At 39.3% G+C, this 23445-nt stretch overlaps 1 protein-coding gene across 1 annotated transcript in view; it reads left to right on the top strand.

Annotated features, from left to right (window-relative positions):
* Positions 1-226: 226 nt before the first annotated feature.
* LOC106547356 (histone-arginine methyltransferase CARM1) overlaps positions 227-23445 on the top strand; it is a 54028-nt gene continuing 30809 nt past the window's right edge. Inside the window, exons 1-4 of the mRNA XM_087716027.1 lie at positions 227-678; positions 18754-18879; positions 20611-20717; positions 21020-21124. Of these exons, the coding sequence (XP_087572153.1) occupies positions 513-678; positions 18754-18879; positions 20611-20717; positions 21020-21124 (504 nt within the window). The 5' untranslated portion in view covers positions 227-512. The remainder of the gene's footprint in view (positions 679-18753; positions 18880-20610; positions 20718-21019; positions 21125-23445) is intronic.

The raw sequence follows: 23445 nt of genomic DNA, 5'->3' as shown, positions 1-23445 counted from the left end.
CGGATAGATGGATGGATATATAGATAATGGATGGACGGACAGATAAAGACAGACTGATATGTGCACTATGCACGGTTGTGTCAGCGGTGTGACTGGCTCTCCTAAGAGCCCTCGTCTTCAGTTCCAAAGGCAGCCGGCAGGCGTCGCTCTTGCCAACGCCAAGCGACCGCACCGCAGCTCGCCGGGAACGTCCCCTCGGCGTTTTGTGAGCGCGCAAATCGTTGAAGGGACATTTTTTTTTCCAGAGAGGAAGTGCGGGAAGCGGGAGGAAAACGGGAGAGGGAGCCCGACTCGCTGCAGATGCCGAAGCGGGCGAGGCGGCGGCGGCGTCTCCGATGGGGAGCTCGTTCGGCAGGAAAGCCCGCCGCTCCCCGCCTCCCTTGCCGGCCCTATAGCCTCGGCCGACTCGCTCGAGCCAAGCGGCTCCAGGCGCCCCGACCAGAAGCCGCCTCCGTCGCCCGCCGCCTGCGGCCGCCAGCTTCTCCCGCCAACCGCTCCCCGAGGCGGCACCCATGGCTGCTCCGCCCGGCCAGCTTCTGCAGTGCAGCGTCCGGCTGCTTCGCCTCAACGAGGAGCAGCTCCGGGAAGGGCTGCAGGTCGCTCAGCCCGCCCAGGGAGCCCTCCGCCTGCAGCTCTGCACGCGGGACGACGGAGGCGCCGAGGTGGCCGTGACAGACGGTTAAGTAGAGCCAAGCGGCGCCGGCAGGTGTGGCCGGCCGGGGAAAGGGCGGGAGGGACGGGGACGGAGCGTGCCGGAGGGGGCTTCCTTGGTCCGAGAGGAGAGGGGAGAAGAAGCTCCGCGGAAAGTTTCCCGCTCTCGGCAGCCTTTTGGGGAGCCGCCGCTTGACTCGCTCGCTGGTCCCGAGGAGCCTCTCCTCCTTTCTTAGGCTTGGATCCTAAAATGGCTCGGAGGGGCGGGGGAGCTCGGGAGACTCCTAAGCAGCAGAAGCAGAAGCAACACCAGCCGGGGCTTCTTTATCCCGGCTATGCCCGGCTCCGGTTTGGGATTGCGGCGGCTCCTGCTGTTGCTTTCGCTTGGGCGCGATGGGGAAAAGGGGGTCTGGCCGGTTGGGGGCATGCGGGCGAGAGCGATTTGCGGGAGGTGATGGCGGGGAACTCGCATGTGCGGGGTTTTCGGATTCCCTGCCCCCCCTGCCCCCATAGAGCTCTGTGGGCTGATCGTGGAAACCGGTCCGAGGTCCCTCTGCGGGGAAACCCTCACTCTCATCCGTAAAGAGTCTGTATTTTCCCCAAAGGTGCTTCCCGACCCCAAGAGGCAACTTGGACTTTTCCTGGTTTTTCATTGAAGACATTTCGCTTCTCATCCAAAAAGCTTCTTCGACCCTGGATTGATGGTGGGAAAGTTTCTTCACCATCCAAAGACGCTTCTGGGATGAAGTTTCCTCACCATCCAGCCGGAGCTTGGGATGAGAAGCAAAACCTCTTCAAAGAAAAACAGAGTCCAGTTGCCTCTTGAAAAAAAAAGGACCTTTGGGATAACCATGACTTGGGTGGCTGAGAATCTCCATAGACATCTGTATTTTTGTTTGTTTCAAGTGAGAATGTATAGACAGATAGCTGAAGAGTTGGGCAGACATTCTTGAAAGTTTTTATTTTATTTTTTTATTATTCTAGATTTGTAAAAAGTTGCCGGGAGTTTCCTAAGAACTTTGTTGTGTTGTGTATACTCGGACTTCCCAACTATTCTCCCCCCCCCCCACTTTGTGAAGTAAAATAAATAGTATAGCACAAAACAAAAGAGGATGGGATGATGACTTGCTTTGTCCAATCTGTGATCCTTTTTATCTCTTATCTTGTTTTCCCCTCTGTTAATTGGTTCTGTGGTAATTGCCTTGCTTTGATTATTATGAGGTAGGCAGCATCAATGGGAGTCAGGCAGCATGCTAGTTTGATTTATAAATAAACAGATACAATATGGAGGAGTACTTTGTAGCTCTTCTTAATCCCATGGTTGCTGCCATAGAATTGTTGCAACTTCTCAGCTCTTAGATGTGTATCCTTTTTAAATGAACTGGAAAAAAATAAACTATAGCAGGTTTTATTTTTTCTTTGTATTGCAGATTTTCGAGAGTTGAACCTTTACATGTAAAGTTCTAGGAAGCAAATTGAGCTGCTGACTTAAACTCCGATGAGTTTGAACTTTCATTGAGTTGTGTTCAGATTAGACACCAACTCCTAATCAAGCTTTGAAATGTAAAAATTGTTTATGAAAGGCCTGGCAGTTGTTTAGGTCAGACTTGCATCTAATTGTCATGTCTCATAACTATTTGGTTATATCTAGGGGTGGGTTCCTATTGGTTCGGATCAGTTTGGCTGGACCGATAGTAGCTTGGCGGTCTGGGTCGCTGGAACCAGCAACCTGCCACTCCCCAAACTGGCTCTTCCAGCAGTGCCGTAGGTGTCACCATCTTGTTTTTTGCTTCTGCACATGCGCAGTGCAATTTTAGTAGTACTGCGCATGCACACACATCAAGCATGCATGTGCCTGCAGCGCGTCCCTGAGTGAACCGGCAGTAGTCTCTGCTGGAACCCACCCCTGGATATGCCTATTCCAATAGTAAGCAAATGGAACAACCAGCCAGAGAGGTCATCCACATGTTCCCAAACCATGCCAATTATTCTTTAAGGACATGTCCTCATGATGTTCCTTCTTCTCATCCAAAACCCACAGCTGAGGCTACCTAACTTTGTAGTTATCTGATCCAGGGTTAAAGTGTTTCCCATCTTCTGCTGACACAGACTGCACAATTACACACAATTTGTGGTGCTTCAGCAGCTACCATAGAAGCGTTGACCACAGCTAGAATTGATCCAACTCTCATTTGCTGCTCTTGGCTTTTGCAAGCAGATCCTTTACCTCCAGTTCCTAGGAATTTCCTTCCATGGCCATTTTTGATTGGGAATGATCAGTGCCAGATATTGATGGAATCATAGGTCTGGAAAGGACTTCAGTGGTCTATTAATCCAACCAGACTCTTATCTATACAGATTTAGCAGTCTAACATGAGTCAGCTAGACATATACTTAAAAAATGTTCTGGCTGATATGTAGCCTGCAGTGGTACTGAATAAGCAGGATCATCCTCTATCCATCATTGGCTAATAGTTCCCAGTCACCTGTTTTAGGGCAGAGAGAGATAGAGATAAGCAAGAGAGAGGGAGAAAGCATGAGAGAGCAAATGGAAAAGCTGTGAAAGAAGAAGTGAGAAGGAAGAACCATGGCGAAAGCGGAGCATGTGCGTGGGGAAAAGTGACATAAAGATCAGCAAGAAACAAAAATGGGAGAGGATAAATACAAGTAGTCCTCAACTTACAACAGCTTGTTTAGTTCAGTTACCACGGCACTGAAGCATGTGACTTATGAGCATTTTTCACAGTTATGACCTTTGCAGCATCCCTATGATCATGTGATCAAAATTCAAATGCTTGGCAATTGGCTCATATTTATGACAATTGCAGTGTCATGTCATCACCTTTTGTGATCTTCTGACAGGCAAAGTCAATGGGGAATCCAGATGCACTTGATAACCAGGTTACTAACTTATCAACTGCAGTGACTCACAATAAGTGTAGCAAGAAAGGTCATAAAATGGGGCTTGACGTAATATTTAACAAATGTCTCACTTAACAACATAAATTTTGAACTCTATTGTGGTCATATGTTGAGGACTATACATTGTACATTGATACCAAGGAGTCACTATATCCATTTCTATTGTACTGTATTAAAACTCATTGGACGTGAATAACCCACCTGTTATTTCATGGGGTTTCAACCAGTGGTGGGTTGCAGGAGGTATGCCCCAGTATGGGCATACCGGAGCCTGCCCGGAGCACCAGGTAGTGTTCTGGTGCGGTGCTCCGGAGGGCCCGCCCATGCTCCTTATCTTTAAACACTTTGGCGCTTCTGAGTACGTACATGGCACTTATAGCATCTGCGTGATACTCCGCCGAGCAGCTGGAGCATCGTGGAGGCTTGCGGAGGTGTCGCTGGATGGTAAGACGCATGCACGCACTGCACATGTGTACGTGCGCACCATGCACATTCATGTGGAGGACACCGGGCCCCATTGCAACTGTACCAGTTGCAACAGGATCCGGAACTCATCACTGGTTTCAACCCTCTATTGGGAATCAACCTCACTGTCCTGCATACTTTAAGGTGCATTAACCAATTGGAGTCATAAGTTGAGGACTATCTGTAAGAGAATCCATTGATAATATGTGGGTTGGGTAAGGTCTGCAGTGTTTTGATCTCTAAGTTAGTGACGATTTTCCAGGAAACCACGAGAGGTGAAATGTCTCCATCTACTCTTGTGAATCAGATTCAGCCAGATGAATATACTTAAGAATACAGTTCTGGGCTTAGTTTTCTGTTGGAACTTACCTCCTACCCAGTCCAGTTCATCCCAAGGCATTACAACAAGCACATATAATATTTTTCCTGCTAGTAAGAAACCACCTACTGCTTTCCTTAAGGTTCCCCACATTGAGGACAGGATCACCCTCATTGGCCTTGTGATTAAGGCATAACAGGGAATAGAACAAATTATGCTGCAGACTTTGTGCCACCTGGAGGAAAGTTATAACTGCCTATCTGGAGGTGGCCATGCTTCTCCAGGCTCTGTTGAGGATATCCATTTGTCTCTGAAGCAGAAAGTAATATGAAGAATATACGAATAATACAAACATGTTGCCCACATGTTGCTATATTTTTTATTTAGTATGTGCTACCTGAGGGGACAATAGCTGAATCAATTTCCTAGGCAAGCTGTTCCTGCAATTTCTAAAAAAATCTTCATTTTTTTCCTGTAATGTATGTGGTTTTTCCCCACTGTGGTCTGCAATTGGCTGAAGATTAGTAGAAATGAGATCGGGCTCTCACATTAGCAGATGAGAAGCCTAGATTTGCTTTCTCCATGGTGTTTGCAAGAGGTATCCCATTTACCTCTAGGGTTAGCTCAAGCATTATGAACACCAAATCAATAAAGTGAACTAACATATAACCAAATTATGGTGTCCATAATTTCTTAGGCTGACCCTGAAACCAGAGAGGATACACCTCCTGCAAACACTAGGAGTGCTCTTAAAAGGCTTCAGGCACAGGTAATCCACAACCTATGACCACAATTGATCCCAAAATTTCTGTTGTTTAGTGAGTTATGCCCCATTTCACCACTTTCCTTGCCATGGTTGCTAGATGAATCACTGCAATTGTTAAGTTAGTGACATGGCTGTTAAGTGAACCTGGCTTCCCCATTGAATTTGCTTGCCATAAGGTCACAAAACGTGACCCCGGACACTGCAACCGCCATAAATATGAACCAGGTGCCAAGGATCTGTATTTTGATCATGTGACCACAGAAATCCTGCAACGGTCATAAGTGTGAAAAATAGTCATAAGTCACTTTTTTCAATGATGATGTAATTATGAACAGTCACCAAAGAAACTGTTGTAAGTCGAGGACTTACACAATACACAAATCTATAAGGACTGAATTATAGGTTCAGTTTATGGGTTCCCTGCTTCAGATTGAAATCCAAAGAGGTGCCTTGGAGCATGTAAGTCCAAAGGTAACACCTATTTGCTGTTCTTTAAAGCAGCAGGGCCCTTTCCTGAGATACCACTGTTGTCATCTATAGCTGCCTCACAATTGTGGGGAAAGACAAGTGCTGTATGGACTCCAAAAACACCTGTTTTAATTGAAATCAGAATACTGTATCTTCTTTCTTGTTACCTTTGTCTATTTAGTTCAGTGTTTCTCAACCTTGGCAACTTGAAGATGTCCGGACTTCAACTCTCAGAATTCCCCAGCCAGCGAATGCTGGCTGGGGAATTCTGGGAGTTGAAGTCCGGACATCTTCAAGTTGCCAAGATTGAGAAACACTGACTTAGTTGATCCAGAAGTAAATTAGAGATGCCTCCAGTCAGCCAGATGTCCGTATTGCTGTACAGTATATTTTATTTCAAATCCTCAAGTGATACAATTATATTAATTTTCTAATGTTATTGTAGCCTTTGCTCTTCAGTAAAATAAGTTAGCAGCAAAATATGGGTAACCTGGGTAATGAGGAAGACAGTTACATCTGAATGGTACAGGAAAGCCTGAATGGTTTACTTTAAGGGAGAAGTGAATTTGTGGCCAGTATAGTCTTCCTCTCCAATTTTCTTGCCCTATAAGAATCATGTTAGATAGAATGGGCTGCTGTTATGCAAACATTTCAAAAGCTTTTCTTTAAAAAAAAAACCTATAAATACCACATTGGATCTAAAAAAATATTTATAGAAGTTGAAACTTTTTTTTAAGGAAATGGGGGAATGTTATCCATTTTAATTTGTCTTTATGTATTTTTATTATTATTAATTATGGGGATTTATCAGCATAAACAAACATCTGCTCTCTCTGAATCTCATCCCCAAAGAAGATCCTTCTGACATATTGAAAATATAAAAATGATGCAAAGTTATACTCATGTCATATTTAAAAATGCAGTGAACAGATTATTGTTCTACTGCCTACTGAAATAGCAGTACAGAATGATGTATATTCTATGCCTTTACAGGTAGTTTTCAATTTACAACCAATCATTTAGTGACTTTTCAAAATTACAATGGGACTGAAAAATTTGACTTACGTCTGCTTTTCACACTTATGACCATTGCAGCATCCCTGTGGTCACATGATCAAAATTCAGGTGGTTGGCAACTGAGTCATATTTATGATGGTTGCAGTGTCCAAGGTTCATGTGATAAGCAAAATGGGGAAGCCACATTGACTTTACAAATGTGTTACTAACTTAACAACTGTGGTGATTCATTTAACACCTGTGACAAGAAAGGTTGTAAAATGGGACAAAACTCACTTAACAACTCTCTTCTTAGCAACATAAATTTTGGGTTTAATTGTGGTTGTAAATCAAAGACTACCAGCATTAATTCCAAATGGATATGTGGTCTTTGGAAAGCTGTTTACAAATGATAGCAGCTTGTACTAATTACATGTTGAATAAACGGTATAAATTCCACAATTTATAAATAAATTTATAAATAAATATTTTCAATGGGGTTATAAAATTAAATATTGGAATAATACTTTGAATAGCAATAAATAAAAACACTGATGCAGCATCTGCTGTTTATTGATGTAGTGATGAACTAGTTGAGTTTATTTTATAAATCTTAAGTCACCTGCATATATTTTTTCAGACAAATTTATGTGGCCTACAGGAATTGTTTCTCCTTTAGCTCTTACCTCTGGAACTAATGACTAATGACTTTTTCCAACTGTCAGTCCAGCCGACTTTTTTCAGTCAGTAACAATCTCAATTATGGATTAATCCTGAAGAGCACATAGCAAGTACTGGTCAAAATACAGACTCTGGATGCCATTAAACAAAATTTCAAAAGAATACACAAGAAACATGATCTATATCCAGTTCTCATATGTCATATACCCAAAGGGACCTCCAGTAAAATTTTGGTTTTACGAATAGAAAAATACTTCTGAAAATGGCTGAAAGATATCCTGGCCAGACAATATTATAGAAAATCTCCATACTTACATACATGATGTCCCAATATTTTACTGCAGCTCTTAACCAGTGCTGGAGAGATAGGCATCACACACATAGACAAACATATTCATGTACTTGAGGATAAAGGTAAAGGTAAAGGTTCCCCTCGCACATATGTGCTGGTCATTCCTAATTCTAGGAGGCGGTGCTCATCTCTGTTTCAAAGTTGAAGAGCCAACCTGGACTCCGTGGTCATGTGGCCAGCATGACTAAATGTCAAAGGCACAGGGAAGGCTATTACCTTCCCACCAAAGGTGGTTCCTATTTTTCTACTTGCATTTTTACATGCTTTTGAGCTGCTAGGTTCACAGAAGCTGGGAGAAGTAACGGGAGCTCACTCCATTACATGGTGCTAGGGATTCGAACCACCAAACTGCCGACCCTTCTGATCGACAAGCTCAACGTCTTAGCCACTGAGCCACCACATCCCTTTTATTTGAAGATAAGCCCATCCACAAATAAGCTAACCCTCAACAAAACTCACAAAAATACCACAAAAATACACTGCCCAGAAATAAGCTGACCTCAAAATCCCGTGAAAGCTTAGTATGAAGGTATGAAAATGTAAATTTTCATGTTGCCCTCTCTTCCCCCAAGGTTCCTGTAGTATTATTACTTTTACTTACTGATTTGCCTAAAGCCATCCTTGAGTATTTGCCTGAGTTGAGTACTGAAAAAAATGTCCCGGGCACAGATCCAGTATATTAGCCACTGAACCATGTCGCTAGAAAATAATGAAACTGAATGCAGCTGGGATTTAGGCCATCTTCTGTTTGCTGTGCACTAAGTATGCAGTTCACAGATGCTGACAAGAATGATATAATCTCTGTGTATCTTAGAAAACTAATGCCAAATTTTCTATAGCTTTTGGGAAAAAGATTGCTGCTATTGTGTGTCAGTGAATAGAAAACACGGGGAACCCTTCAGGACAGTGATGTGTTTCACAAAAGTAAAATAGAGCCCTGCCTTCTCTCCTGAATCCATAGAGGTTGTGGGGTTTAAAAAAACAAAAACAAATGAAGACTTACTTTTAAATGTTTGTTAGAAAAAGGAGATGCTGATTGAGAAAGTTCTGCGACCCATAAAAGCCAGAAGAATGAGATTAAAGTATAATTTGGACTCTTTGTACATCTGTATTGCAAAATACGTTTGGGGTCCTTATTGAAGGAGTCCCTTTTTGGGCAAATATGTTGCACCTATTTTTATTTGTTTAGTTCAGAGGTCTTCAAACTTGGCAACTTTAAGTCTTGTGGATTTCAACTCCCAGAATTCTCCAGCCAGCATAGCTTGTCAGGTTTGGGGACCCCTGGACTAGTTAGTGGGTAATTTTTACTTTTCTTTCCCTCTGACATCTTTTCTATGCTGCATCTGAACCCACCCCACTTTTCTATTTCAGCATTCAGATTATGAGATTTGCTGCTCAGATCAAACAGCTATAGTCACAAGGAATGTTTGCTAGCAAGATAATAGCTTTTGTGTTGTTGCTGTTTTTGTGCTGTTGCTGCTGTTATAAATGGATTTTGCCAGCAGAGATGAAGGGACCACAAACTGGGTTTGTAGCCGATCATGGTATTGGCTCAAAAGCCAGTAATCAGAGGCTTGATTGCCTGACATACTGGCTAAATCGGAGTCTTCCAATCCACACCACTGGTTTTTCAACGTTTCTCACGCTGAGAAATCATTCTGTTCCAAAAGTCCAATAAGAACCTCCTCAGGTCTCCTGTTGAGTCCCTGTTTGTTGTAAAAGGTGGTAGGATATTTGTTTCGTGGTCCATTCTTTTCATCTTGGTGTAAATCAAGTCAATTTACCCTGTGTGGAATATACGGTACCTTTTACAGAATGTAAACATCCTTTGAACATCCTTGGAGCTGGGATGATGACTTGCTGGAAAAGACAAGCTGTCTTCTGGGGGTGGGGGAATTGTCTGCTATTTCTGATATTCTAACTGAAGAACTGTACTGTTCCCCAGGAAACAACTCCAAAACACACACATGCAGAAAGAAATCTGTTACAGGGTCTGTAGAATATTATGTTTCTCAGATTGTCACGGAGAGCCGTGCAGTTACAGACGGAGGTCTTTTAGCAGTCAACCACAATGAGCATGGAGAAATAGATGAATAAAACTTCAGCCCATACTTTACAGTAGGCTGATTTAATAGAGCGTTCTCCTGAAGCCCTGAATATCTTTAATGTCTCATGGAGTCATTACTACCTTGTTCTCACTGCTAGCAGCAGACTTCTACATCAAAGTTTATAGTCTGTGAAAATGCTTCACTTTGGGATGTTTAGCAGATGGAATGAATGAATAATTAGTCTCTTTGTTAAATGAAATCCAACTCCTATTGATTTAAGAAAGCTAGAAATGATAGCATTAAATGGGTGCATTTGTTTTTCTTTTCTTTTTTATTACATCTTATTTCCCTATCTTGTACTCAGAGTAGTCAAGCAATAGATTAACCTCTCCAGTTTTAACTTCACGAAAGTCACCTGGGGAGGAGGAGAAGATCACTTTCCCTCAAGTGACATCGCAGTCTGCCTGACATCTACATCAATCAATCAATCAATCAATCAATCAATCAATCAATCAATCAATCAATCAATGTTCATCAGTAATTCTCCAGGATAAATAACCTCTCTCACTGTCTCCCTCTTCTGCAGGCTTCTTTCATTGTTTAAAAAATGAAATGTTTTCAGAAAGATAAAAAATCAGCCCCTACTAGCTGACTTTTCTAGGAGATATTAAAGCAAATGAAGCATCTTATTACCAGGAACACATAATCTTTTGAATTTTTTTAAAGTCTACATCTTCTGGGTTTGGTAGTGTAATAAATACCCACAGAGATATTACTATTGTTTCTCACTTTTTAAAAGCATTATATTTTAATAATCATCTTCAGAGACATTAATTCCTCCATAGACATATGAATTATTTATATAATAAATTATTATATGAATAATATAAGGGGCTGTGTTCATTTTTGTTGGTCTTCCCAAAGATGCATTTTCAGGAGGCAACTGGACTTTCTGGTTTTCTTTGAAGATGTTTCTTCTCTCATCCAAGAAGCTTCTTCAGCTCTGGCTGGATGGCGGGGAATCATCATCATCTCACTGATGATGGTTCTTTAGTCAGAGCTGAAGAAGCTTCTTGGTTGAGAGAAGAAACATATTCAAAGAAAAACCAGAAAGTCCAGTTGCCTCTTGAAAAAGCACCTTTGGGACAGCCATGAGCTAGATGACTGAGAATCTCCATAGACCTTTGTTGGTCTGTTAACAAGAAAGAGCCTTCAAGTTCTATGTTCTGATTATGACTTGACCCACCATGGTTCTGGGGTACATATCAGGACATATTTGCCTTTCAATAATAGGATTTTATAGTTCTTTTATTCATTACCCGTATTCTATGGATTAATATACACACATTGATTGGATGTTCTGGTATTCGCTCATTATTAATTTCATTGTCACCGCATGTTGAGAATTTTCCAGTAGTCTTTTTGTCAGCACCTTCCTTATCATGGGCAGTCATGATAATGGAGGAGCTCATCAGTTTTCATAATATTCTTTGTCTCCCTCTCCCTTTCTGGTTTAAAGCCATTTTAGTAACAATCGCAAAGGTCTTGCCAGATATATTTCTTCTCTAATGAGCAATCATCTGTGCCTAATGTCCCTCTTATATTGGTAATGTGGACCATATTCCAGGAATCCATGTCTTTCCTAAAGGAAATCTTGGGGGGGGGAGTTTGAATTCACAAATAGCAATCTTTCTAAGAAGTTGAAAAGTAAAATAGAGTGGTGATGTCAGAACTTCTTATTGTTATCTTCAGAGAAGTACCATATTTTTTGGAGTATAAGATGCACTCCCCCCCCCTAAAAGAAGGCAAAAATTTGGGTGCATCTTATATACTGAATGTAGCCCCGAAGGCTGGCCCAACCCTTTGGCAATTTTTGGCCTCTGAGCATTGCATTTTAGACCTGTTCCAGGCTGCAGGGATTGCCACAGACCATCACCACCTCTGTGCCTTGCATTTTTGGCGTCTGTGCCTCATGTTTATGGCCTCTGTGCCTCGCGTTTTCAGACTCGGAATGCTGTGTTTCAGACCGGTTCAAGGCTGTGGGGATCGCCAGAGCACATTGCTGCCTCCGCGCATCATATTTTCAGCCTCTGTGCATCATGTTTTTGGGCAGTTCTAGGTGGCAGGGATCGCCGCCACCAATTTTTGTGATTTTGTAACTATTTTAAATCCTTTAAAAATAATATTTATCATATACTGTGTTAGGAAGGTTTAGGAAGCATATATATCTTTAAAATGAAGTAAATAAAATAAGCTTTGTATCATAAAATTTAAAATATTTGTCTCCTATTATCCATCTGGGTAGTCTGATAATAAAGTAATCAGTGAAGGTAAATGCAACACGCTTTCAGTAGGCATTCTTCCAGAGTAAGATCAGTCTTACCTGCAAAAGCGAATAGCTCAGTTACCTTGTGTATTTGCTATCCTGAGACTTGACATAACATCTGAGTTAATTATATTGGATTAATATAGATAATTACAGAATTATTCTAAATTTCCTTAATGAGTGAAATAAGAGAACCTTGTATACATCTGCATTTGAATTAAACTAGTACTTTTGCTTTAGCTTTGCCTGAAATAAACTGGAATTACTCAGCTGCACAGTTTGGATGTATTTGACATCAGTGGCTATATAAATCAAAATAACAGCTAAGGCAATATCTGTTCTATGTGGCCTGTAATATCTCACCCTTTTGACTAAGATTGTGTAGTATCAAAGTAAAATATGAAAATCCACAGGACTTTTGTCGTTCTACTAAAATTGTTCATTTTGAAAATACATATGAACGAACTGGAGAAGTTATAAATAAATATTTTTCAAGTAAAAAAAATCTGACCATTTTGGCAGATTTCCAAAAAAAGTAGAGTTTTAATTTCAAATCCCACCGAACTGTAAAAGGAAAGTTATGCACAACTTGTTCTTCAAGATTCTTGCATTTAGGGCTTGATTGCACGTATATTTTTGTACTTTATACTGGAAAAAAGCAGTTGGAAAATATTTGAGGAAATCCACTTTATATCTTTCTGTATAGCTGTGCATACTTTTATAATGATTGTTATCTGCTTTAGGAAGCCTCCCATATATTTACAAAATATATTAATGCTTGCTTATTCATTAGCAGTCAGCAGCAATTTTAGTATCTACTGTTTGCAGCAATAGTAAAAAAATCTGTTAAAGATGGTAGAAGTCTAAAGACAGTTTTAAGAAGAAGTATGCTTTAAAATCTAGCAGAACATGGAAAAAGGGACAGTTTGCTGTCAAAGAGTATGCTAGTGTCTTTGCCTTGAAGCGCATGTCAGATGGATTATTCATTCATCCATAAGACAAGGATGTATTTTTGTCCCAAAGTTCCTTTGTTTCTTTTGATAATATCATTTTATCTGCTAAGGGCTTAATTTTAAAATAAAAAAGTTTTTATGATGATAAAAACATTATAATTGTGGTGTTTCTCGCAGCAAGAATTAGTCAGTAGAGAGGTTCTCCTTGCCCCCAATTTCTATTCTATCCATTTTTGAGCCACATTTAGTACATAACACTTTTCCCACTTACACCCAACAAAATAACAAATGTTTCCCTGGCAATATCTTTTTTTTTCTTCAGAGTCTCCATGATGTTGCTTTTGTCTCTTTCCCAGGCCGGTGAGTGAAATGCTCTTAAAGGGTACTTAGCTGTACTATTGTTAAAACAGCAGTCTCCCCTCTTAAACCAGAGCATCCAGCAACAGCTGAAAGATACATAAAATCTTTACTCTTTGGCATCTAGAACTTCAAAGTTATTTCCGACAATTTCAGATGATGTGGGTTGGGCTCTTGTACCAGCTTTATCTGTTGTTGTGAGGAACGTAAGTCTTTCCTTAGGAATGGAGAAAGAACCAACCAGCCATTAAGGTAGGACTTCCAGAAAAGATTACTCAGTCCTGGGGAAAGTGAGAAGGAAACTCAAAATAACCTCACCTTGATTTTGTTCAGCATAAGATGGGGTGGAGAGAAATTCTGAATAGCTTTCAAGATTCTGTTATTTTACCTGAACCATCAAGAGGATTCCTGGATTCCTGGCATGCCTTTTTCTTGACCAATCAGCCTTTCTTGCCAACTTGAAAGACTGATTGGTGTCATTCTGCTCTGGTCCTCTCAAGAATTGTGCTCTATCAGTGATCTTTTAGAACTGTATAGTTGCTCTGGAGCAGTATTGTAGATATTTTATTCAACTGTTCTCACTGATTTAATACAAGGTTGAAATAAAAATATTTATCTCCTCTGGAAAGATCATACATACCATTCTGATAACATCTGTATATTCTTTTTGCAATTGCTAAGCACCAGGATCTGGCTATCTCCTAAAGTTAATGCACCTTGAAGTGTGCAAGATAGTGAGTTCAATTCCCAATAGAGGGTTATAATCCCATGGAATAAGATCAGGTTACTCCTGTCTAATGAGTTTTAATACAGTAGGACAGAAATGGATGTAGTGTCTCTTGGTATCGATGTACAATGTATAGTCCTCAACTTATGACCACAATTGAGCCCAAAATTTATGTGAGTAAGGAATTTGTTAAGTGAACTTTGCCCCATTTTACGACTTTCCTTGCCACATTTTTAAAGTCGCATTTGTTAAGAATCACTGAAGTTGTTAAACTAGTAACACGGTTGTTAAGTGAATCTGACTTCACCATTGACTTTACTTATCAGAAGCTCACAAAGGGACACTCCAACTGTAATAACTATGAGTCAGTTGCCAAGTGGTCGCATTTTGATCATGTGACCATGAGGATGCTTGTAAGTGTGAAAAAATGGTCATAAGTGACTTTTTTCAGTGCCACTGTAACTTTGAATGGTCACTAAACAAATTATTGTAAGTCAAGGACTACCTGTACTGAAATAATGAAGTACTGGAATGATGGGGGGAAGCCCCTCTCCCCTCCAACACTGGTCACCTGTATAAAGAGAGGAAATAAAAGGAAGAGAATGTGCTCACTTTGTGATTCCATTTTTACAAAAAAATTATTTGAGTCTCGGTAGTCTGGGCTGCTGGAGAAGGAACCTAAGATAAAGTCTAAAGATGATGGGCAATGCCTTGCAGGTAGCTCTACCCTTTTCTTCGTGCAGCATCTCAGTTGGCAGATTTTACCTGCTGGCTGGAGACATGAAGGGGAGGGAGGGCAGCAAAATTAGAAATCAACAAATCACTTTATCTTCACATGCGAAATCAAAACCGTGCCAATTAGCCACCTGTCATAACAGACTACACAAGGATGAGGACAGCAAATGGAATCCTTAGTAGTTCATTAGTTCAAGGCAAAATTAATAGCACTTGGATAAGACAGTGGAGAAATGCCCCATGTTTTTGTTGTTCTGAAGGAGGCAGTGAATCAAACCTGGACAAACTTCAGTTTTCATTTACAGACTTAAGAGAATTCCATTACACATGGAATGAAAGGTAGAAAAATCAACTATCCCTCCTCTTTTAGAAGGTAGTACATCCAGGAAAAAAAAATCATTATTACTAATACATGAGTGAAATGAAATGTACACAGCCTGCTTTTCATTTCAAGAGTTGCAATGCAATATACTCAGCGTGAGATATTCCCAGATCATCATAATTCAGCAGTGTGAAAATTAGATAATCAGAAAGAAAATACAAAACCTTGGACAAGTCACTAGATGGGAGTGGTCTGCTATGAATAAAGAATGCTGTCCCCAAATTTTAGAGTTGATTATGAGAGAGTTCAAAGTAATCTTGGTCACAAGAGGATTTTAAAGACAAAAATGATGACTTCATGAATATAGACTTAAGTATAAGGGAAGGCTTAGTTAAACACCCTATTTATAGGGAGCAAGATTGTAAACCTTAACACTACACAAAACCTCCTAGAAATAAAAACTCCAATGCAAATTCCGGGGTATCTATTTCATCTATTGCTACTTTCGTCAAGGGTGGCTCAGTGGCTAAGACACTGAGCTTGTCGATCAGAAAGATTGACATTTCGGTGGTTCAAACCCTAGCACCACGTAACCAAGTGAGTTCCCATTACTTGTCCCAGCTTCTGCAAACCTAGCAGTTCGAAAGCATGTAAAAATGCAAGTAGAAAAATAGGAACCACCTTTGTTGGGAAGGTAACAGCATTCTGTGCGGCTTTGGCGTTTAATCATGCTAATCAGATAACCACGGAGACGTCTTTGGACAGTGCTGGCTCTTCGGCTTTGAAACAGAGATGAGCACTACCCCCTAGAGTCAGGAATGACTAGCATGCATGTGTGAGGGGAACCTTTACCGTTACCTTACTTTCGTCAGAGAAGATTCTCAGTCATCCAGGTTGAATTGTCTGGAAGTTTAAGTCACGACAACTGGACTTATTTGTTGGTTTGAGACTTTTTGCTGCCCATCCAAGCAGGTTCTTCAGTCTGAACATATTGATTAGGGGAATCTGAATAAGCCGAGAATAGTTGGAATGTGTCTAAAATCAGGGATTATTTCTTTATCAACTTCAGGGTCCCCACCACCACCAAACTGCTTGGCAATATGTCAGTGAAGATACTCAATCATCCAGGTAGAGTTGTCTGCTAATATCGCAAACCAACAAGAAAATAAGTGCAATTGCCATGACTCAACTTATTGCTACTGAAACAAGTTGGACTACAGCTTCTTCCAAGTGTTCTTCTGAGGCCCTTGCACAGGTGGAAATGCCCTTCCTCAATGCTCCCCCGCTTTTTTTCTTATTCCAGTTTCTATAATTCTTCTGGCAAGAGACCCAAGCCATCCCCCCTGCTACCTTAGTACTAAAGCCATTCAAAAGTATTCAGTGGTATCATCAGAGCAAAGTTTGAACCATAAAGAATGATTTCAAATTTCAAGTTCATCCACATATCCTGTGACCACAGATGCATTTGGAAACAACATTTGCATTCTATTACATTGGTAATAACTAAAAGCTTCAAGCTCTCTTTTCATAGGTGTCATGGGGGAGGGAAAACCCTTCTGTTATAAATGCTTTAAGGTTTTATGTATACTTACTGTTGCCATAGCTTTATCACTGGAGAACTGTAATTGGCTTTAAAAAAAAGATTTATTAGTGTAGTAAACATTGTAAAAGTTGAGACCTGAAAGGATTAGAGACCCTAAATCTGATCTGTCAATCAAAACTCACTTGGCAATATAAGCAGGGAATAAAACCATGGGAAAATCAAACACAATTCAGCCAATCAGGAGTGGATAAAGGTCCTCTTTTAGGTAAGCTTTTAGAAAGAGGAAGGGGCAGCTCCATTTTGTCTTTGTTTCTTTTTTTCTCTCTTGGAAAGAATTGGAGATTGGTCTGGCTGTAAGCCAAGTAAGTCAAATTCCAAATCCCTAAGCATGTAAACCTCCCAAAAGTCAAAATGTTATTTACTTCCCTTTCTTCCATTGCCTTTCAGATTCCATTTATTCTTTTAATCTTGATACGCACAGTAAAGAATTGCATTTCTGAGAAAATGAGCACACTGATACAGAGCTTAATTGTTCCATCACCCTCTCCCCTTCATTCTGTCATTCTAATAGGAGGGAACTCCAACCGCAACAAAATTGTCAAACTACAGCATATAAACACAAGGAAACCCCACACTCACTTGCACTGACGTTACCTAGTTGGGTAATAAAATCTCTACAAGCAAGCAAGCAAGCAAGCATCCATTCTCAGAGATTACCAAGTGCTCCATGGTCATCATTTGGCCTGCTTAGTTAGCTGAAGAGAAAAGCAGGGCAAGAGGTCTGCCAATTTCCTCTTCCCAAGTAAAGCAGTGCAAAAACAGATTTATTCTTTGGAATAGTAAAGTAGATGTAGTGACAGCCGAGGTGGGTGGATATTCCAAGAACTCCTTCAAGGGAGCCAGAGAATCTAGTCCACCAATGTTGTGCATGGACTTCTGTAAGCAAATGCGGTTACAACTGTGGTCAAAGAATGTTTTAGAATCTTTTTTTCTGGAGATTCTGTGGGGGCTTATTTCTGAATAGACATGATAGGATTACACTGCAAATTATCACTGAAGCACCTTGATTGCAAGGCTTAATAAGATGAATTTTTGAAATGCTTTCTATTTCCCCCCATGAGAAGTGATAGAATGTTGACTGAGTAACAATTAATGAAAGGAATTAAAGAACAAGAAATGATAATTCAGTCATTGGAAAATATCAAATCTGAAAGAAAATTACTTATGTGATCATTTTTAAAGTTTATCTTCATAATTTGCTATAAATAATGAAAACTGTTTTAATTACATAACAATTACAAAGGGAAGAAATTATAGTGATTTTGTTTAAAAATAAAGGAGTTCTATACTAAATATTTATTTGTAAATAAATATTCAGCACATATACCTCAGTGCAATGATGTCCTACATAACACAAATTGTACTGCATGAAAATTCTTCTAAATCAGAATATCTGTGCATTCAATAAATACATTTATATGTTGGGGAGAACATGTGTGTGTGAGAGAGAGGGGGGGACCTTTTTGTGTGCTATGCAACATGCAACACTGACCCATGGCTTTCTTATTCTTCCTCCTATGTACATCTCCTGTGTATTCCATTGGGAGATTAATCTATTTTCTAGATTTATAATTACTGGTACATGATTTTTTCTTTTTCTTCCTGTAACTATTATCCTTTCATTTTTGTTTCTTTCACCCATTTCTGTTTTTCTTACTAGGAACATTTTTCTTATATTCATTTTTCCTAAGATTCAATCTTGACTCTAGCAAAAAAAAAAAAATCTCCTATTTGGAACCACTCATCATCCTCTTATTGTCCATCAGTTATATCATTCATCTTAAACAATCAAATCAGTCATTTGATTCCGTTTGTATGCATTAATTCACTTTTTCTGGAATCATGTATTTGAAACAAAAAGACCTTTAATTCTCTTTGGATTGCAGAAATTTGTATTTTGTAATATATATTTTGAGTCTTTCATTTAATATTCAACTGGAACCTTTATTTCCATACAAATATTTCTTCCATACAAAGAATATTATGTACATTATATATTGCTAATAAATAAACACAAATATTCATGTGTTTTCGTTATAAATATTTTTTTTTCTCCCTGCAGTTGATGGGGTGTGTGTATATAAATGCTTGGTTAATAAAGATACTGAATATTGCCGTGTAGGAAAAGAATCCATTTTGATAACACTTGGTTACAACAGCGCCTTACTACAATTCACATCACATTCAGGTAAGTGGCTAGATATTTTATATCTACAGCTACAGTGATAGTCAAAGATTCTCAGGTGTTAGATTTGTTAGACCAACTTGCTACTCACTATTTGATTGAGGACTGATTGAGGTAAAATGGGCAAGGAGTAGAGAATGATCTGGTGCTGTGATCCTTATTTGACATTCTGAAGAACCTGCTGTTTCAAGCTTTTAAAAATCAAGTTGGACTTATCCTACTCCCAAGTTAGTTTAATTTGATAATTCATTGACTGTATATGTTTTATCTTTGCTGATGTTTGTAGAGAATTTATATTTTTCAAGATAATTCAAATAATGGTGATATTAAGGCCTAACTTAAATCACTTACACACACAAACACACACATACACCAAAAGTTTACAGTCCTCTAATTGTTTATAACGGAATATTTGTGGTGATTTATTTGAGAATTGCATCATTCTATATTGAGACTTACTGTGATTTAAGTTTTCCATCTCCTGTTTCTTTTCTCTTTATTTTGACAACTGTTAGTCTGAACTGAATTCATGCAGAGGATTTTTATATTCCAGCATCCGGTTTATACCATTTAGACAGCAGTAAATCATACGTAGTGTTTTCTGCTTCCTGTGTAACATGTGTGCAACATCTGAATAGCATCAAGATGGCTATAAAATGGGTTTTTAGTGTGTCTAATATATTAGTTTTTTGCAAAGTAAAGCTATCCATCTAGAACAATTCAAGTAATAGAAGTGCAGTCTACCATCTACTAACCAGTACACTTTCCCACGATAGTCTAAATGTTCAGCAGGTAAGCCAATTTCTATGTAAATACCTGCTTTAGAAATTTTATGGGAATAAAAATATAAGTGGGCAGATGGAACTATAAATTTATCTTGCCTTGGTAGCCAGTGGTTATTGATGGATGTTACTTATCTCTGTCTTCTGAAGAAAAACATTGAACTAGTCCTGGCACGCACCAACAGAAGGGAAGGTCAGTTTTAGCTTTTGCATGATATTTAGAGACACCAGGAAGCAACAAGTGCAGTTTCTGCTGCTTTCAATTCAGTTCAATGATATTTATTTGGTCCAAATGTTGATCACGTGACCATAGGGAATGCTTCAGTGGTCATCAGCGTGAAAAACAGTCATAAGTCCCTTTTTTTCAATGACATTGTAACCTCAAACAGTCACTAATTGAATGATTGAAAGCCGAGGATTATTGTAGGTTAAAAATTGAGACAGTTGATCTTTGCAAAGAATATTTTAATGGGCAGCATTATTTCTAATTGCAATGATTGTTGCTCCTCCTCCTGCTCTCATTAGGGAGTGCTTGCTGCAGATAATCTATTTCTACCTAGGCCCTCCTAAACTTTTTGAACTGTTCAAAAATGTGGGAAAATACAATTTCATTAAAAGAATCAGCAGTTGAGGTATTTTAAGGGCGGAAATGCGTAGAAAAGAGCAGATGATATAATTTCTATCTACAGCAGTGTTTCTCAACCTTGGCGACTTTAAGCTGTGCTGGCTGGGGGATTCTGGGTGTTGAAGTCCACAGGACTTAAAATTGCCAAGGTTGAAAAACACTGATCTTCAGCTATGGCATATTTTACTGGAATTTTGAATTATCTCTTGTGCAGAATAAAGACCAACTTGATAATAATTCAGTTACCTTTCTTACATTTGTGTTCCCTGCCTGCTTTGGTTTTGTGTTTAATGTTCCTATACTTTAACTTTATTCATTCTTTTCCAGAATATAACATGTTTTCAAATACACTGAACAGCTGTAGGAATATAAATAAGGAACATTCTGTATTCAGTCAGAGAACAGAAGACTCCTCTGCATCTCAGTATTTTCAGGTAAAGAACTGTTGTTTCGTAATATGTTCCATATTTCCCAGGGGGATTAGGGTAACCTGTTGCAGAAAAAAAGAAAATTCTTGTAGCAACATAAATGTCTAACTAATGCATGCAAAAAACTTATGCCATAATCAGTTTTTTTTAAAAAATTCAGTGGCTATGGCTTTTTCATCACCAATATTCTCCAGGTTTATTGCAATTTAGGGCACTATCTTGGGTTTCTGCAGAAAAGACTTTATTCTTATTTTGTATATTGCTATAGGCAAATTGTAGCAGCTACATTTCTCCTCTTTTCTTTCTAGTTTTATGGATGCTTATCTCAACAACAAAATATGATGCAGGATTTTGTAAGGACAGCTACATATCACAGAGCAATACTTCAGAATCATACAGATTTTAAAGATAAGGTAAGCTTTACCTTTCTGCTCAGTTTCAAATATCTATATGTATTTTCTTACAAAGTTGGCCTTTACATTAGATCGGCCAGCCACAGCTGATGGGGCAGATTGGATCCAGAAGGAGCTTTGGTGTGGTTGCAGAAATTCTGCAACACACTGTCGGTTAAAACTGTGATGGCTGCCTGAAATGCAAGAATAGCTGCAGCCTCTGTTCCCATGGATCCCGGAGCTCTCCATGGTTCATGCATGAGCGAAGGCACATGACGAGAGTGAACAGATGCCTAGTGCACTGCTGGTGAATGACAAAAAGTGAGGATGCTCAAGAACAAGCTAGAGCCTCTATTAGAGCCTTCCTCATGGCGATAAGGGCCCCACTCTTATTATGTGTGCAGATAGCTGCCCAGCAGACCTGTTTCGGGTTACCTGGCCCCTCCTTGGAGGGAGTAATTCTGGGATTCACCTGCAGGCTGACTGGGAAATGTAGAGCACATTTGGTGCATCTGCCTCAGGTTGAGTGATATCATCCAAGTAACTGGAGTGTAAGGGGCCTGAATTGGTCACGGTAACCTTTGGCTCAATCCTAGGAAATCGTTTATATTTTTGGATGCTGAGAAGGCCTTTGATCGAGTTAACTGGCAATTTCTGTTGAAGATACTGCAAAAAATGCAGATAGGAGATAATTTTTTACAGTCAATTAAAGCAATATACCAACAGCAAACAGCACAAATCATAGTCAATGGAAGTCTAACAGACTCTTTTCAAATTGGAAAAGGTACAAGACAGGGCTGTCCTTTGTCCCCATTATTGTTTATTATAACTTTGGAAGTATTGTTGAATAAAATACGGGGCTTGGATGGTTTAAAAGGGATCAAGATTAGGCAGCAAGAATATAGAGTCCGCGCTTTTGCGGATGATTTGGTCATAATATTGGAACAACCGCAGGAATCTAGTATGGTTTTAATGAATATGATTAATCAATATGGTCAAGTGTCGGGCTTTAAAATAAACTTAGGAAAAACCAAAATATTAGCTATAAATATGAATATTAAACAAAAGGAAGAATTAGGAGTGATGCTAGGATGTGAGGTAGTTAAAAAAGTCAAATATCTTGGAGTTAACATTTTAACTTCAAATGGGAAATTATATAAGCATAATTATGAACCACTTTGGCATAGTATACAGACAGAGATGAAAAAATGGGAGAAATTGCACCTATCTTTGCTGGGTAGGATAGCGGCAGTGAAAATGAACATTCTACCAAAATTTTTATTTCTCTTCCAAATGTTACCTATACTAAAAAAAGATGCGAACCTTTTAGAATGGCAGAAGGGTATCAACAAATTTGTGTGGGCAGGAAAGAAGCCGAGGGTAAAGATGAAAATAATGCAAGATGTACGTGAGAGAGGAGGATTGAAACTACCTAATTTAAAACTATATTATGATGCAGTGGCATTATCTGTAATTAGTGATTGGATTCACTTAACCAATGATAGAATATTGAACATTGAGGGACACGATCTGCTATTTGGTTGGCATGCTTACCTGTTATTCAACAAAAAATTGGATAAGAACTTTAAAAGTCATATTTTAAGAAATGCTTTATTGCGGGTCTGGAAGAAATACCAATATAAATTAAATGACAAGATACCCATGTGGGCAATTCCTAGACACGCAATTGAAAATATGAATACAGCACAAAAACAGGACAGAATTACCTACAGACAGCTTCTTACCTCGGAAAGGGGGGTATTACAATTAAAATCTTTAGAGGTATTAAAAGAGGAGAAGGTAGTTCAAACATGGTTCCAGTATGGGCAATTACAGGCTAGGTGGAAAATAGATCCAAAAATTGGTTTTATTCAAGTTGAGGATAATCTGTTTAAACAAATAAGAGATCAAAGCTTGATGCATATAAAGAGGATATATAATGTATTAATACAGAGGGATTCGGAAACAGAATTAGTTAAAGATTGTATGATAAAATGGGCTCAAAATATTGAGGAACCAATAATGTTGGATACATGGGAAAGAATTTGGGTAAGAAATGTGAAATTTACACAAGCTCAAAATCTGAGAGAAAATTTTTACAAGATGTTCTATAGATGGCATTTAGATCCTAAAAAGTTGGCTTCTATGTATCCGAATGTACAGCCTAAATGTTGGAGGTGTGGTTCTCTCGATGCTACATATTATCATATATGGTGGACCTGCCAAAAGGTTAAGGCATTTTGGATAAAAATATGGTGGGTCATGCAAAATGTTTTTAAAAGAAGGATAAAGTTTAGTCCTCAGTTATTTTTACTAGGTATATGTACTGACTTTACAGTGGT

The sequence above is a fragment of the Thamnophis sirtalis genome, unplaced genomic scaffold (assembly GCF_051295495.1).
Source record: "Thamnophis sirtalis isolate CommonGarterSnake01/CBP01778 unplaced genomic scaffold, rThaSir2_p1.2 scaffold_5, whole genome shotgun sequence".
In the NCBI taxonomy this organism is placed as follows: domain Eukaryota; kingdom Metazoa; phylum Chordata; class Lepidosauria; order Squamata; family Natricidae; genus Thamnophis; species Thamnophis sirtalis.
Note: the sequence above shows the minus strand (reverse complement) of the source record. Positions and strands in the feature narration are given on the sequence as shown.